We start from the raw sequence: 17,939 nt of genomic DNA on the forward strand, positions 1-17,939 counted from the left end.
TTGTGAAAAACCCTTTTTTTAAAAAGCAGCAAAAATCTCCCAGCAAAACAGGGAGAAGGCAGTGGATCCTTCCTCTCTGCTTTGTGACTTCTTTTCTTGCAGGGAGGTTTTTAATGCTGTTTCCCCCCATAAGAGATACAAAGTACATACCTACCCCCCTCCCCATCACACACGGTCTAGGCCAATGAGTAGTGTCTTCCTTATCTCACAGAGGTGTTTTCTACTTGGACTACTGAAAGTTGGCAAGGCCTTTCCATTTTGTTCCGATTCTGTGCTTATTGATTCCAGTTCTTTTCTGCTCTTGAGCAAAATAATCCACTCAATGGCAGTGGGGGATTTTTAACAGTGGCTTTCACTCATCCTGTTCACGGGTCTCTTTTGGAAACACAAGAATAACGAACTGGCAAACCATTTGGAGGCTATTTAATTTGCCATGTTGCATGTCTAGAGCCTCTTATGATTTGTTATTGTGGCTAATCTCTTCACCATCTTAAACAGAAGCCATTTGAGCGGCTGCTATACTTTCCAAGGTGAGGCTGTTGGTTTGGGAGGGGCATGGTTGTTTCTTCAGGTGTGAGAAGGCTGTGTTCACATAAGCACAGTACTATGAAGGAATATCTGGAATGGGTCCAGAGGAGGGCAATGAAGATGGTGAGGGGTCTGGAGACCAAGTCCTATGAGGAAAGGTTGAAGGAGCTGGGGATGTTTAGCCTGGAGAGGAGGCGGCTGAGGTGATACAGTCACCATCTTCAAATACTTGAAGGGCTGTCATATAGAGGAGGGTGCGGAATGGTTTTCTGTGACCCCAGAAGGTAGGACCAGAACCAATGGGTTGAAATTAAAAGAGTTTCCGGTTCAACATTAGGAAGAACTTCCTGACAGAGCGATTCCTCAGTGGAACAGGCTTCCTTGGGAGGTGGTGGACTCTCCTTCCTTGGAGGCTTTTAAACAGAGGCTAGATGGCCATCTGACAGCAATGAAGATGCTGTGAATTTAGGGGGAGGTGTTTGTGAGTTTCCTGCATTGCGCAGGAGGTTGGACTAGATGACCCTAGAGGTCCCTTCCAACTCTATGATTCTATCTCTGTTGCAGAGGACTTCAAGTAGAAAAGACTTAAAGACTGATTTCTCTGTGCAATGTTAGAGAGTGACTGCCCATCGAAACATATGAAGCTGCCTTCTACTGAATCAGACCCTCGGTCCATCAAAGTCAGTCTTGTCTACTCAGATTGGCAGCAGCTCTCTAGGGTCTCAAGCTGAGGTTTTTCACGCCTACTTGCCTGGACCCTTTTTAGTTGGAGATGCCGGGGGATTGAACCTGGGACCTTCCGCTTACCAAGCAGACGCTCTGCCACTGAGCCACCGTCCCTCCCCTTGAAACAGGCACCTCTGGGCCTGGTGAACCAATAGCATGACTTGTTGCAGGAGCTCCACATGATTGTTCCCTGATGGAAATCAGTGGAGCTGCCAAAGGACCCTGATTCATTCCTAGGACTCCTTCCTTCCTCAGGCCTCGCTTGTCATTGGAGGATATTCATGGCCTATTCAGACGGCCTAATAGCATGTATTAGGCAGTGCGCTGGTTAATTGGATTAAAACGGTGTAAAAGGCTAATTAAATATTGAACAATGTGTTCTCACTGTGGTAAGAAGAGGACAAGAGGGGCGCACGCGGAGCTGAATCCTCATCAATCAGCGCCATCAAAGAAATTCAAACTGCCGCAAGTAGAGCAGCTGGGGGCAGGGTCACGCGCAGGCCAAGCGCCGCACTAAAACTGTGTCACAAGAAGGAACTTAGTTTCTCGTTTTAGAATCCAAACAGTGCCCACTTTATATTTTGGTTTTCCTTCCAAAAATAAGTTTCTAGCCCTCAAGGCTGCAGAGGGATTAAGCCCCCAGAAACAAGAGGGGGTCTCAAGCTGAGGTTTTTTCACACCTCTTTGCCTGGACCCTTTTTAGTTAGAGATGCTGGGGATTGAACCTGGGACCTCCTGCTTGCCAAGCAGATGCTCTACCACTAAGCCACCGCCCCTCCCCAAAAGGGACTGCTTTAACAGTATGCAGGAGGCTGAATGACATGGCTACAAGACGAAGCCAGAAGAAAAACTCAGCCGCGTTGTCATCCTGATTCCACGGGGCGTGAGGGGCAAATGGGTTGCCAGAAACTGCTGAAAACAGTGATTGTGCAACTTTACAGCCTGAAGCAGGAAAGAAAGAAGAAAGAACCACCAGGGGCACACTGAAATCTTTGGAATGCCCTCTTCTGTTTCAATCATTGGTTTATATTGTTAAAAAGAAATAGTATAGTAAAAGATAGAACAAAGTTGGAGTCCAGTAGCACCTTTAAAGACCAACAGTATGGGATGGAATTATCAGTCCTACATATAGAGCGAGTGGGCAGTGAATTAGTATGCAAATGATATTGACACCAATCTCCAATTCTGACATTTATTGCCTTTGCTGTTTTTTTTCCTGCCCAGTCAACCCAAACCAACGATTACCAGACCCCAACTTGTCATTCTTTTAATCTGCTAAAAATATTTTCACTGTTTTGCATACTATATGTGTAGGACTGCTAATTCTATCCCGTTTCATTGTCTGATAAAGTGTGCTTTTAGCACAGGAAAGCTGACATCCTCAATAAAACTTTGTGGGTCTTAAAGGTGCCACTGAGCTCCCAACTTTGTTCTTTTGCTTCACACCAACATAGCTGCCCACCTGGATCTATAGTAAAAGATGTTACATACCATCAGGGCTTTTTTTGTAGCAGGAACTCCTTTACATATTAGGCCACGCACCCCTGATGTAGCCAATCCTCCAAGAGCTTACAGGGCTCTTTGTACAGGGCTTACTGTAAGCTCCAAGAGGATTGGCTACATCAGGGAGGTGTGGCCTAATATGCAAAGGAGTTCCTGCTACAAAAAAAGCCCTGCATACCATACAATACTCAAGGAGAGCAGACATTGAAAATGGTACCATTAATATCTTTACCAAATACAATCTGCCAACTTGGCAGAAAGAGAAGGTACGTACCTGTCCTCCACAGCAACTGAAAGATGAGTGGCAGTGCTTTTTGGCCAATGAGAATCCTCCCTGTCAACAGCTAATCTGCAATCACTGGACATGGAGGGGCGGGGCAGAGGGACCACTTGCCAGCTCACAGTATTATCAGCCTTGCCAGAAACCTAGTTATGATTTAGTGGTGGTGCCAGCGGCAGGAAGAGTCTTTGTTTTCTGGTTACTTCTCTAAAGCTTTGAGCCTGCCGGAGCCTTGTCAATTTCTAAATGTGACTAACTGCAGCTTTGTACTGCTCTTAGAGCTTTAAGCACTGCATTGCAAGAAAGAAGTCAAATCAAGGTTTCGTTCCTTAATCTGGTTGGGCCTCCCTGTATGATCCGGTTTGGTGGGGAAGAAACCTCCATTCGCTAGCAGCGTCCCTTATCAAGCTGCAGGAACTGAGACAATATGAGGAAATTGACCGGTTCTTTGTATTTTCCATCTCTTTTCAGGTCCATACGTTTCTGTGAATGTCCCTGTTGTGTATAGAGGGGCTGCCGCCCTTTTCCAACTGTGGAAAAAAAAATCTGAAGAATGTTTTTTATATGGTGACAATAGCACTGTTCCACAATTTCCCTTTTGAAGTAAAGAAATAATCTGTGTATTGTGTCTTAATAATGTAACATCTCAACAAAGGAGGGGAAGAAGAAGAAGATGATGATATTGGATTTATATCCTGCCCTATACTCTGAATCGCAGAGTCTCAGAGGGGCTTACAATCTCCTTTACCTTCCCCCCCCCCCCCCCACAACAGACACCCTGTGAGGTAGTTGGGGCTGAGAGAGCTCTCACAGCAGCTGCCCTTTCAAGGACAACCTCTGCCAGAGCTATGGCTGACCCAAGGCCATTCCAGCAGCTGCAAGTGGAGGAGTGGGGAATCAAACCCGGTTCTCCCAGATAAGAGTCCGCACACTTAACCACGACACCAAACTGGCTCTCACAGGTTGTCAAGCTGCTGGCTAGCAAAATGCTGGCAAATAGCACAAAGGATGGGACACAGCCTGGACGTGAGTTAGTAGTGCCATGTCAAAACTGGCTGCACCTAAACTGGCTGCCACTGGGAACTGCAAAAGAAGAGATTGGATTTATACCCCGCTCGGCAGTCGTAGTCTCGGAGCAGCTTCCAATCTCCTTCCCTTCTCCCCCCAAGAGGCACCTTGTGAAGTAGGTGGGGCTGAGAGAGTTTTGAGAGAACCGTGACTGGCCCAAGGTCACCCAGCTGGCTGCATGTGGAGGAGTGGGGAATCAAATCTGGTTCTCCGGATTAGAGTCCGTCGCTCTTAATATGCAAAGGAGTTCCCGCTACAAAAAAAAAGGCCCTGGCCCAACTCGCAGTAGCCAATGTTCTCTTAAAGGCCGTTGAAGCCTCTTTGGCAGTCATCTTTAAAAAAAAAAAGTGCTAGAAGAAGTGACTGAAGTGCCTGTGAACCCAGTGCAGGTAACCGAAGAGGAGGCATCTTGCCGCCCCCAGGGCTGACTCTCCCACTAGGCAAACCAGGCATTTGCCTAGGGCGCTGTCCCTGGAGGGGCGCCAAATTAGGCACCCCCCTTTTTGTTTAAAAAAATTCCTTCCACTCCGCACCCCGAATTGCTGCTGCCTTCCCCCCGTTGCCACCGCTTTTTCTCGCCTCCTTCCCCTCCCTCCCCACCCCGAATTGCTGCTGCCTTCCCCCTGTTGCCACCGCTTTTTCTCGCCTCCTTCCCCTCCCTCCCCACCCTGAATCGCTGCTGTCTTCCCCCATTGCTGCTGCAACAGGAGAGCGCGGGGGGAGGGACGACGAGTGTCAGGGCTGTCTGGGGCACTGTGGGCCCTAGGGCTGGCCCTGGTTGCCCTCTGCATGATTCACAGCTTTGGCCTTGCCTCTGCCGGAGTTATTCTGCATTGTCTCTGACCTGCCTGTGATTGGATCAGCCAGTCCCTTAGAACACTCCCTGCCACGGGAGTGGCTGCCTGTTGTACTCCTGCACAAATTGCTGAACTTGCCCCCTTCTGTAACCATGCTGAGTAAAAGTGATACACAGTGAGAGTCGGCATTTCCCCCCTCTCGCTCTGATTTGAGAGCTCAGTGAAACCCATTTCCAGTTTTAATCTGGGGTGGGGGGTAGAAGAAGAAGAAAAATTGCAGATTTATACCCCGCCCTTTTCTCTGAATCAGAGACTCAGAGCAGCTTGCAATCTCCTATATTTTCTCCCCCCCCCCCACAACAGACACCTTGTGAGGTAGGTGGGGCTGAGAGAGCTCTTCCAGAAGCTGCTCTTTCAAGGACAACTCCTATGAGAGCTATGACTGACCCAAGGCCATTCCAGCAGCTGCAAGTGGAGGAGTGGGGAATCAAACCCGGTTCTCCCAGATAAGAGTCCGCACACTTAACCACTACACCAAACAGGGTAAAGGCCTCAGAAGTTTGGGAAACGGCACACTTGGGAATGTAATGAGGGGTGCCCGAGAACCGGTGAGGGGCCCAGAGGTCCAGCGCTCTGGCTCTTTGTCATCCCCGTCACCCTCTTGCCTGATATTTGCCTGGCTGGAATCAGATGCTAATAAAATCCATCCCGAGTCCCAAATTGGGTTTGAAGCATTGCCTTCCAATTATAAAAGCCTAATTCCTCTTTCCGCCACTGAACCTTTCTCGCATTAACGGGGGCCTCTCATTATGCAAAGTGGATGCAAAGGCCTCTTTCGTTCCCTGGTAATTAAATGAATGTCAATTGTTTTAGTTGTTTCCGAGGGAGACTCCTACAAGAGTATTAGCATGTTCCGCTAACCCAGATGGCCTGCACTCCAGGCCTGGCGGAAGCCCTCGGGGGGTTGACCGCTGACCCGAGACTCTCCGGGTGGACATGTCGGCTGCATCTCAATGAGGCCGGCTCTTTTCGGCTCCGGTTTCTGTGCGACCAGCTGAGCGGAACTAATATTGCGCCCGCATATAGATGAAAGAATTGGGGAGGCGGGGAGGAGGGTGGCTTTATGGCTAAATTAATTAAGCAGATGTACCTGTCTAATTAAAGAGCCACCGTCCCCCCCTTTGTACTCTCGCCTGCACGGCGAACAGTATTTAAATGCGCGGCCGAGCCGTTTCACCTATCAATATTTAGTAGGAACACTCCAATGGAGGTGATATTAGCAAGATGTACCCTCCATTTATTATTAATAGCAGCCCTTCCAATTTATGCACGGGAGCTGCAGTGTATCTTTACAACCACTGAAAGGGGGGGGGGAGGGACAACGGCTCAGGTAAGCATCTGCAGAGCACGCTGGTAAGGGCAGGCCGTGCTGTGAGCGGTCTGCGACCAAAGGGGTGCCGCAATTCCCTTCTGGGGCATTTGCTGACACGGGGCTGCCTGGCTGCAAATCAGGAGTTATCCCGTGATTGTGCTTGGGTTAAATTGTACTTGGGTCAGAATGCGAGAGACGGGTGAGCGGGACTAGGCAGTCTCAACACAGCCGTACAAATCTTCTTGTCCGCAGCTTTCCCTTCTACACTGCGGGCCCACGGCAGAGAGGGCGGCTGCTAGTGGCTCCACGGCTGGCGCGTAGGAGTAGGCAGCTAGGCGGCTGCCTAGGGCACTACCTGGCCTACAGGGGCACCAATGGCCACCCCAACCCGATGCACCTCAGAGCCCCAGTGTTGTGTGTGCTCCTCGGAGCCTGCCTCCCCCAAGGGAAGGCAGGCTGTGTGGAGCACACACACCGCCTGGCCGCTTTCATGTTCCCCAAGTCTGTGCTTCCACAGACCCAAAACACAACAGCAGTGCCCCCCCCAACCCTGCTCAGCCTTCCCAGGTCCCGGGAAGGCTGAGAGGGTTGGTGGGCCACTGTGGCAGTGGGTGTGCTTGGAGCCAGGCTCAGAGGCTCGGAGCCATGCCTGCTGCTGCCCCGACCTCACTCAGCCACTGAGCGGAGTTGGGGGATGGTGGTGCAGCAGTGGGGGTGAACTCCAGGCTCTGAGCGTGCCCACTGCTGTGCCACCCCACCGACTGGAAGTTGAGGGTGGGGGCGGGGCCTTGCCTGGGGCGTCAGAACCCCCTGCACTCTGAGTGGCTCAGGCAGAAGGAAGAGGCAGGTCCAGGTCAAAAGAGCAGCCATAGCGACCTTGGACTTGATTTTCCCCATCCAAATTCTGACCCTGCTTAGTTTCGGAGGTCCAATGAGATCAGGGCTGGGTGACAGTGTCGTTAAGTTGTCGCTGGCGCCGTCGGCAATGCAAGTCATCTATTTAAAAGTGCCATATCTTTCGTTTTGGCTTCTTTCCCCCCTAACTCCCCAGTTCCACCTTTGACTTTGCTCCAGCCGGGTCAGCGGATGGTAGCAGCAGGAACGTTAAGAAGCCAGCCATAACCACGCCTGAGGTTCAAGGAGCCTTTAATGTTCCATCTGACATGCCCCAAATCAATGCACAATGGTCGAAACTACAGCGAATCAGATTGGCCTGCACAACCACTAGCTGGAGAGGACAGAACGGAGGGAGGGAACGGACTTTATCCGTCACCAAACCATTTGGGATAACTGGAACAAACAAATGTCACCCACTGGTTAAGGACAGTGCATGTTAACCCTTCTAATGTCCCTCATGAAGAGCAATGAAAGAAAAGCAAATCGGATTAATAGCTGGTGGGGCGGTGAATCTACTCCGAGGACATCCCGGGTATCCTGATGGCTTTAGGAAAGCCTTGCAAGAATGTAGTGGGTCGAAACTGCTTATGCTTCTGTGTCCTCTTGGTTTTTAGCAAAAAACCCCAAACAAACCTTGCACGCCAAAACTATCTACTGCCTAAGGCAGGGGTGGCCAACGGTAGCTCTCTGGATTTTTTTTTGCCTACAACTCCCATCAGCCCCAGCCACTGGCCATGCTGGCTGGGGCTGATGGGAGTTGTAGGCAAAAAAACATCTGGAGAGCTACCGCTGGCCACCCCTGGCCTAAGGGGTTCCAAAAGAACCCCTTCCTTCCAACCAGAGCTAGTGTTGGTACTCACTCAGAACTGCCCGCCCCAGGGCCAATGCTAGCTCGTGTTTGTTTGCTCATTTTCCAGGCTGGGGAGCAGGGCAGCGGATTGACGATATAGCTCTCGATATACTCGAAGACCGTCTGGGGGTCTTGGTCGGCGTTGATCGCCACGGCATCTTCAAACAGCTCCTCCATGCCGCTGGAAAGCCTGAAGTACATTTCGACCTTCGTCCTCACGCGCTCGTCGACGTCCTTCGGGTTCGTCAGGAGGCGCTTGTGGGCTTGCTTGGAAGGCGCCGGCTTGTTCAGGGTGTGGTACCTGGGAATCGGGCCCAAGCAACCCCTCTTGAGCAGGCAGCAAATGTATCTCGGAAGCGAAAACGAATGTTTCGCTTGCTTTGCTGGAAACGTTTCTAATCCGGCATTTCCATGTCGCCTAGGACAGCTTGCGACGTATATAATTAAGAAACTACCATTTACTCAGGGCTTTTTTTTTTGTAGCAGGGCCACACACTCCAATGTAGCCAATCCTCCAAGAGATTACAGGGCTCTTAATTCAGGGCAGGGGTGGCCAAACTTGCTTAACGAAAGAGCCACATAGAATAAACGTCAGATGTTGGAGAGCCGCAAGACGTGAACGTCAGATGTTTGAGAGCGGGAAGGAAGGAAGGAAAAAATATATGGGGAGGAGAGGTAGAAAGAAAGCAACTTTAAATGCATTCTCCAAGCTACCATCCGGCTTGGCTTGGAGAAGTCATTTAAAGAGACAAATGCCTTCTCCATGCTGGCTGATGGGAGTGGTGGCGGCTTCAAGAGCCACACAATATGTGTGAAAGAGCCACAGTTTGGCCACCCTTGGTACAGGGCCTGCTGTAAGCTCCAGGAGGATTGGCTACATCAGGGGTGTGTGGCCTAATATGCAAAGGAGTTCCTGCTACAAAAAAAGGCCTGCATGCTATTCAGACTATTAAAGACAAAAACTTTTGTAAAGTCCATTGGGACTGTGAAGGTATCTGTTATGATGGAATCATTGGGAGCACTAGAACTTTAATGCAGCCCGTGGGAGCGGGTGAATTGTCTGTAAAGCTTCTGAAGTCAAAAACCGACATGTACACATGGATTTGAATGAACTGTGAATTGTGATCAATTTTGATATTTTGTATACTAATTTGTTATTGATGATTTAAGAGAAGGATTTCTGATATTTCAACGGTATGAGAAATACACAGAATATTGGTGTTCATTAATTGGTTCAGAGCTGTTTTTGTCTTTTAACAGTCTGAATAGCATTTAATAGTGACTTTATTCCTTATCAAGTTATGCTTTGTTAATATTCCACAGTTTTTGTATGTTTTTACTATCCGGAGGTTGGCAACCCTGCTCTGGAGGGAGAACAACGTGCCTCTTCTGGGATCATTATCCCAAAATGCTGAGGCAGCTACTGAGAAGGCCCTGCCTCTTGCAGTCAGTAGTCCTTTTCTGGACTAATGCGGCTATTTACAAATTCTGTGTTTTGGAAAGATCAAGATTTAGCCAACAAAGAAACTAGGGATTTAGCCATCATGAGAGAAAGATGATCCAAGGCGGGGGCTTTGGTTATGGGAGTTTTCCGTTCTCCCACTAGATAATATCCCATTTGATCCTCACTGACTCTTTACCTACTGCCTCATGTAAAGCCATCTCCAGATTTATTATTACATTTCCCCCTGCTCTTTTTCAGGACCTCCCTGTTCCATGACGTGCTTAACAGAGAGATGGCATCAGCTATCAAAAAACGAGTTGTTTTCAGATGGAAGCGAACATTTTTTTTCCCTCACCCTGATAGAGTTGCCAGCCTCCAGGTAGAGCCTGGAGATCTCCCAGAATTACAACTGGTCTCCAGATGACAGTGCACAGCTCTCCAGGAGAAAAGGCTGCTTGAGAGGGTGGACTCTATGGCATTATTCCCTGCTGAGGCCCCTCCCCTCCGCTCCCCAAGCCCCGCCCTCTCCAGGCTCCACTCCCTAAAATCTCCAGGTATTTCTCAGCTCAGACCTGGCTGCTCTGTGTAGCTTGATCCCAGCCCTGCCTCATCGAGTCAAGTTTGCTGCATGCCAGGCGCCAGGTACATCCTGCTGCCTCCTCTCTGCCTTTTTTAAAAAACATAACTCTCTGACAGGTTATCCATTTGAACTCTCTGAGCAGTTATCCATGAGTTTCCGGCTCAACATGAGGAAGAACTTCCTGACCGTTACAGCGGTTCCTCAGTGGAACAGGTTTCCTCGGGAGGTGGTGGGTTCTCCTTCCTCGGAGGGTTTTTAAACAGAGGCTAGATGGCCATCTGACAGTAATGAGGATCCTGTGCATTTAGGGGGGAGGTCTTTGTGAATTCAGTGGCCCCGTGGCGCAGAGTGGTAAAGCAGCAGTACTGTGGTCTGAACTCTCTGCTCACGACCTGAGTTCGATTCCGGCAGAAGCTGGATTCGGGTAGCTGGCCCAAGGTTGACTCAGCCTTCCATCCTTCCGAGGTCAGTAAAATGAGTCCCCAGCTTGCTCGGGGGAAAGTGTAAAAGACTGGGGAAGGCGGCAAACCATCCGTAAAAAATCTGCCGTGAAAACGTTGTGAAAGCAATGTCACCCCAGAGTTGGAAACGACTGGTGCTTGCACAGGGGACCTTTCCTTTCCTTTCTTTGTGAATTCTTTGCATTGTGCAGGAGATCCCTGGGGGTCCCTTCCAACTCTATGATTAGTACAAACAAATGAAGAAGGCAGCAGAAAGGAATTCCTTGAGCAGCCCAGGGCTGGGGGAAACCAGGAAGTGCTAACCTGGAAGTGGGTTTCAGCCTCGCCTGGGGCTTGTCACTTCTCAACAATGCCCCCACCTTGACATTTTCACAGTCCTGGGATTGCCCACTGGGATCAGAGGGATGTTGGGAGCTTTGTGACAATCCAGGGCATGAGACCCCAATTTGATGGAAGTTAAGCCTTCTTCTTGCACCAGAGTTTGAAAGAATGGAATGGGGAGGAAGAGTTATCCTCTGCTCTGTAGTGCTGATTCAAAGCGACCCACCCCCACACCTCATTCTAGAGGAGAAAAACTTCTGGGCGTCCTCTCTAGGGTTGGTATTCCTGGCATCATGGCTGTGCAGGTCCTGAGAGATGCTCTGAGAAACTTAAGCCCCAACAGCGCTTGATGCTGGCAGAAGCATCCAGACAGCTTTTGTTTCTAAATTTGCATCTGTGCAGGATCTCGTTCTGACTGTGACCGCCACACGAGGCCCAGATTGGGAAAATGACACCGGGGTAAAGGATTATCTCCCCTTCTATACTATGGTCCTGATCTAAATCTGGGTCCCATTCAATATTCCCTCAAAGCTGCAGAGTCTTGTGAGCAAAAATTCTACTTTCTGAGCTACTGGTATCAAAGTTGTGAGCTACTGCATGCATTATTGTGCTCTGGAGCCGTTTTTCTTGAGCGAAGACAAAAATGGGTGAGCTGGAGGCTAAAAATCTGTGAGCTAGCTCACACTAACTCAGCTTAGAGGGAACACTGGCCCCATCCAGCTGCTATTTACAATACCAAGGTGATGGTCTTTAGAAAACGGCCTAGAAAGTTTTCCTAGCGTATCCACAGAATTCCTATTGAACAGTGCAGTTCCTTTAAATAAACTCAGGAGTGACCTTTAGCGAGACTTTAAATTGAAATACACATTTGGATATTTACAAAAAGGGGGAAAGGAAACAACCTGGAAACTCCACATACAGAATTTCAAGCATTTGCAGTATTTGGGGGGGTCTGAGTGGGCAGTGACTAAGCAGGAAAGAGATCTTGGCTTCACACCTGATAGCTCAGGTTGACTCAGCATGCTGCAGTGGTGGAAAAGGCGAGTTCTCTGCACGGGATTATTAGGAATGGGATTGCGAATAAGCTGCCCAGGGTCACAGGCATTTATGTAAATCAATAGGGTGGCCACATTTGGAATCCTAGGCACAGTTCTGTTTGCCCCATCTCAACAATAACATTATTAAGCTCTTCCACATTCTTATTTTTCTCATTTGTGTATTCCTGTTTTGGGATTTTTTTTTTACCTGTTCAACATGTGTTTTGCTCCCTCTAGTGGTCAACTCGATATTAGATCACCTTATTTCCACTATAAAAACCTGCAGTTTAAATCTGCACGGAGGTATGCCGCACATAAAGAGATGTAATATAAAATTCACCAGTAGAGGGAGCAAAACACATGCAGAGCAGCCCCCCCTCCCAAAAAAAACCTCAGGAACAACACAGAAATGAGACTGCGGAAAACCCCGCGGGGTGAGAAAACAGCAAGAAAAGGCAAACAAAATGATCAAGGAACTGGATGGCCTTCCTTGTGAGTGAAAGCAATTGGGTCTTTTTTAGTTTAGAAAAAGATAACTCTGTGTGGTGGTGGGGAGACACATGGCACACAATGTTCCCTCTAAGCTGTGGAGTCTTGTGAGCAAAAATTTTACTTCGTGAGCTACTGGTATTAAAGTTGTGAGCTCCTGCATACGTTAACTTGCTCTGGAGCTATTTTTTCCCTGAGCTGGGGCAAAAAATGTGTGAGCCGGAGGTTAAAAAACTGTGACCTAGCTCACACCAACTCAGCTTAGAGGGAACACTGATAGAAAACTTGGTAGTAGTACCCAATGGAATTGCTTGGCAGTACGCCGGGAAAGCCTTAGTCACACAAGGCAAATTGTATGGAACTCACTGCCACAAGATCGATGACCACCAGCTGAGATGGCTTCAAAAGGCAATTAGATAAATCTATGCAGGAGAGACACATTGGCCATGATTGCTAACAGAATTTCCATGGTCAGAGGCAGTTAATTAAGCACCAGTTGTCTGGGTGAACGCCTCTTCCTTCCACATCCCTGGCTTGTGGCAACTGATTGGGTCTTGTGGGGAAACAGAACAGGTTCTTTGCTGTCTGGCTGCCTCAACTTGATCCTTGCTGTTACAGTAGCTAGCGCACCTACCAGGCGAGTAGGTATTTGCAAACCTCGAACATTGTACCTGTACTCAATTGTTTCAAGTTCTGGTCCCAGAAGGGGGGAGGGAAAGTGAATGAAACGTTTTGAACTTGTCCCTTTTCAAAAGCCATCACACAAACTGGTCAATTTTGGCTTCACTCAGACTTCACTGGTCAGCCTAAAAGGTAAAGGTAGTAGATTGTGCAAGCACCAGTCGTTTTCAACTCTGGGGTGACGTTGCTTTCACAATGTTTTCACGGCAGACTTTTTATGGGGTGGTTTGCCATTGCCTTCCCCAGTCATCTACGCTTCCCCCCCAGCAAGCTGGGGACTCATTTGACCGACCTCAGAAGGATGGAAGGCTGAGTCAAGTTGGAACTGGCTACCTGAACCAGCTTCTGCTGGGATCGAACTCAGTACTGCAGTTTTACCACTCTGTGCCATGGGACTCTTTAATTTGACTGGTCAACCTTACCAGTCAAATTTCCCCGATATGGTAAGTGAGCGCTACTAACCTTTCCCCGGTAACTGGGTCAACTGCACGGTAAGACAGACGCTCCAAAATCGCCTCCATTGTGAGATTCAGGAAAAACACCCTGTTTGGAAGAAAGAGAAGCCTTTATATTCTGTTATATTCTATTGATGATGAAGAAGACTGCAGATTTATACCCCGCCCTTCTCTCTGAATCAGAGACTCAGAGCGGCTTACAATCGCCTATATCCTCTCCCCGCACAACAGACACCCTGTGAGGTGGGTGGGGCTACAAGGGCTCTCACAGCAGCTGCCCTTTCAAGGACAACTGCAATAGCTATAGCTAACCCACGTTTGTCAAATAGCTACGGCAAACCTGGTTCTCCCAGATAAGAGTCTGCACACTTAACCACTACACCAAACTGGCTCTCTTGAGAATGCACTTCATTGGAGCCCCCAGGGTGGTTTTGAGAATTTCTTTCTAAAAAATAAAATGAAGGCTAGGCAAACTGCCTGAGGCCTCAAAGGAAGCAGTCTCTATGAAGAGGCAGGGTGTTGTGGTGGTCAGAGGGTCGGACGAGGATCTAGGAGACCCAGGATTGAATCCCCACTTGTGCTGTGGAAGCTTTCTGGGTGACTTGGGGCCAGCCGCACTCTCTCAGCCTAACCTACCGCACGGGGTTGTTGTGAGGAGAAATGGAGGAGTGGAGAATGCTGTACGCTGCTCTGGGTCCCCACGGGGAAGAACCACGGCGTATAAATGGAGTAAGTAAGTAAATGAACATGGTGGTTGGAACAAAGAATAGAGGAAGTGGTGTTGCTGCTTCTACTGCCAGTGCTAACCCTCGCTTTGTTGCTGTGGCTGGGGAGAAGAGGTGCCAGGCTTCTGGACTGGGACATGTGGATGCCTTTCAAGCATTTCCGCACAGGGTAAACCTATCAAGGAGAGGGTGATGCTAAGCCACTCTTCAAATGTGCTGTTCACAACTCGATGGCAATTTTTAAAGTGGGGAACCACTGGGAAAATATAAGCTGCAGCTTCAGTCGCATCGCCTCACGCGAAAGGGTAACAAGAGACCATCCTGAGACATTTCAGACATCGCCAGGAGAAGGGTATCTCCGTGGTGTTTCTGCTTATTTTTTTCTTATTTTTTTCCTGAGCCAGCATGGTGTAGCGGTTAAGAGCAGTGGACTCTAACCTGGAGAACCAGGTTTGAGTCTCCGTTCCTGCTGGATGACTTTGGGCCAGTCACAGTTTCCCTCAGAACTCTCTCAGCCCCTTCCCCCCACCTCACAAGGTGCCTGTTGTGAGGTCGAGAAGGGAAGGCGATTGTGAGCCACTTAAGGTAGAGCAAAGTGGGGTATAAAAACCTCTTATTTTATTTAACGTATTCTAAATTAATGGAAATAAATCTATTGGAGGTTGAAAATGGATTCTAAAACAAAAGCTTTATATATTGTACATTTACAGACAGACAGATATAGGCAGGGTTTTTTAAGCAGGAACGCAGTTCCAGCTGATTTGGCATCAGGGGGTGTGGCCTAATATGCAAATGAGTTTCTGCTGGGCTTTTTCTACAAAAAAGCCCTGTGTGAAACAACGGTGATGTCAGGAGGTGTGGCCTAATAGGCAAATGAGTTCCTGCTGGGCCTTTTCTTTTTTTAAAAAAAAGCCCTGGATATAGATATATATGAAAAAATCTAAAAAATATACATTTGGCTCATGTGCCTCTCAGAATTGGTTAGTGTTAGCTTTAGACATTCACCAAAGGGAACATTTTACACTTCCTGAAGGGGATCAGATCAGATAAAAGCCAGAGGTTTTGCTGTGCGGTGTGCATGTATGAGGTTCCTTTGTAGAACTTAAAGTTATGAAAATGATCTCACGCGTTCCTCAAATGTTTACAGATAATGACTTCCATTCGCATTGCGGTTAAGAGGAGAAAATAATGGAAGGGAAACAGCCCGGCATAAAAACAGTGAAGATCTCAATGATTCCAAAGACAGGAGGGGAATAGAACGGTTTTCAGCAGTCTTTCATCCCTTACGCGCCAAACATTTTGTTTCTGCTTTGTTTCTGTTGCCCAACAACTGCAGAGAAACGTGATTGTCAGAACGGGTAACTTGTGATGAAATGTCTCGAGATGAATATTCTAGCAGAGGAAGAGAGGGGAAAAGAAACCGACATTTGCTTCTGCAGCCCTGATAATTGATACGGCTCTCCCCATTATATTCCAAAATAAACAAAAAAAAAGTGAGAGGATTATAACCCGGCATATCAAGAAGCCTTGTCGTAACTCACAGTTGCTAACTCAAGGAAAAAAAAGGGGGGGGGGGAACCCATGAAGCAAAAAGCTGAGATGGAAGAGCTGGAAAAAAAAACCCCTCTGCGCTTAAAAAGCTGCCAGTGAGATAAACCTTGGAAGTGCCTTGTCGAAAATGCTCTCCCTTTTCGTAGGAGATGCACCTGATTATGCAGACTGGTGTCAGTGGTGAACAGGAGCTGAGGGAGAAGGAATGTTGGTGTGTGGGGGAGGGGTGGGGGCGTTGCAGAAAGTAAGGAGGGCATTCCGCACAATGGGGCATTCCACACCTGAAAGCACTTGGGCACCAAGAGGCAAGGAACACCTCAGCCTGGTGCAATTCTCATCCTTCCGAAGGGGAAGGGCTGTGGACTCCACATTGGCCGCTAGGGCTGATCCCTTCAGTCTTCTGAGGCTTTTCCATTTTTGGGAAGGGGTTAGTTGTGGTCCCGGAAAGGAGCCCTGTGGTGCAGAGTGGTAAGCTGTGCTCACAACCTGAGTTCGAACCCGATGGAAACTAGGTTCAGGTAGCCAGCTCCAGGTTGACTCAGCCTTCCATCCTTATGAAGCCAGTAAAATAAGTACCCGGTTTGCTGGCGGGAAAGCGTAGATGACTGGGGAAGGCAAGGGCAAACCACCCTGTAAAAAGTCTGCCAAGAAAACGTCATGATGTGACGTCACCCCATAGGTTGGTAATGGCGCGGTGCTTGCACGGGGGACTACCTCTCTCTTTTTTAAAAGTTCTGATCCCATACTGATTTCTGCATGCATTTTTGTGCCTTTTGTGTTTGTTGTTCTCATTTTCCCAGTTTTTCCCCGGTTGTTTTGAGATCACTTTTACCCCAATTTTTTTTCTGGAAGCAGATTTCAAGTTGCCTTTTTCCTCATGGATAACATTTCTCTTGGTTTTCAGTCACATCCACCACCACCCACCTCCAGCCTATTTTTTGATGACAAGGACTCTCCTCCTCAGACTAAGCCTTCTCCCTGCCCCCACCGAAGATGAGTGGCTTCAGTTCTTTCTTTTGCTTAAAAGGCACTAAAATATTGATATATTTATTTATTTTATCAAATTTATATCCCGTCCTCCCCTAATGGGCTCAGGGCGGCTAACAACAACAAATTAAACCACATAAACATTACAAACAAGATACATAATGAAATCATTCCTACAATTTACAATCCTAAAACCAAGATGTACATTTCTAATTTCTCTGATGTTCTTGTTTCAGTATAAAATTCAGTGGGATTGTCGATACTGTGGAGTAATAGTAATTACCGTGGAGTAATATATCACTATACCATTGCAGTGATAGGTCAAGCAGGTTCTCTGAATTCCCAGCTTTCGTTTTTTAAAAAAAACCCAGCAACAGTAAGTCTCCAGTCTCTTCTCTCATAGAGATTTACCAAGAAAATCAAGAGTAAGTCCAGCATGCGGAAAGGAAAAACACTCTCCTATTGCTCCTCTGTTTAATAGTCAACAAGCCCAAGCTGTTTGAAGCTATAGGGATCCCAGGCCTCCACCGCAAACCTTGGGCTCCTTTCTTCCTAGGCTACCGCAGCAGGAGACCAGCGGAGGGAACCGCTCACCTGCTCTCTGCTGCACTTCTGACACCACCAATGGTCAAGGACTAGGATGGTCAAGGACTGCAGCCGATGGTCAAGGACTGCAGCCATTGGCTCATGCAGGGTCCGGTGACACTCAGAGCCAGCAGGGCTTCACCTGCTCTTACGAAGGTGCTGCCTCTGAGCTGATGCCTCAGTCTGGATCAGGGGTGGCAAAACTGTGGCTTGGGAGCCGCATGTGGCTCTTTCACACATATTGTGTGGCTCTCAAAGCCCCCCCACCCAATCGGCCAGCTTGGAGGAGGCATTTCTCTCTTTAAATCATTTCTCCAAGCCAAGCCTCCTTTCTATGGGCAGGTGTTTTTTTTTGTATAATGCAGCTTGGAGAATGTATTTAAAGCTGCTTTATTTTCATCTCCCTCTTCCCATCTAACTTCCTGTCTGCCTGCTCTCCAACATCTGATGTCCATGCCTTGTGATTCTCCGACACCTGATGTTCCTGTCTTGTGGCTCTCAAAACTCTGACATTTATTCTATGCGGCTCTTTTGTTAAGCGAGTTTGGCCACACCTGGTCTGGACTGGGTTGGTCCCACATGCAGCACTCAAGAATGCGCGA

At 48.2% G+C, this 17,939-nt stretch overlaps 1 protein-coding gene across 1 annotated transcript in view; it reads right to left on the bottom strand.

Annotated features, from left to right (window-relative positions):
- Positions 1 to 8,027: 8,027 nt before the first annotated feature.
- Positions 8,028 to 17,939, bottom strand: part of AK8 (adenylate kinase 8) — a 229,179-nt gene continuing 219,267 nt past the window's right edge. The window contains exons 12-13 of the mRNA XM_060250639.1: positions 13,497 to 13,577; positions 8,028 to 8,322 (exon numbers count right to left, since the gene is read on the bottom strand). Coding sequence (XP_060106622.1) covers positions 8,028 to 8,322; positions 13,497 to 13,577 — 376 coding nt within the window. The remainder of the gene's footprint in view (positions 8,323 to 13,496; positions 13,578 to 17,939) is intronic.

The sequence above is a fragment of the Heteronotia binoei genome, chromosome 12, assembly GCF_032191835.1.
Source record: "Heteronotia binoei isolate CCM8104 ecotype False Entrance Well chromosome 12, APGP_CSIRO_Hbin_v1, whole genome shotgun sequence".
NCBI classification, from domain to species: domain Eukaryota; kingdom Metazoa; phylum Chordata; class Lepidosauria; order Squamata; family Gekkonidae; genus Heteronotia; species Heteronotia binoei.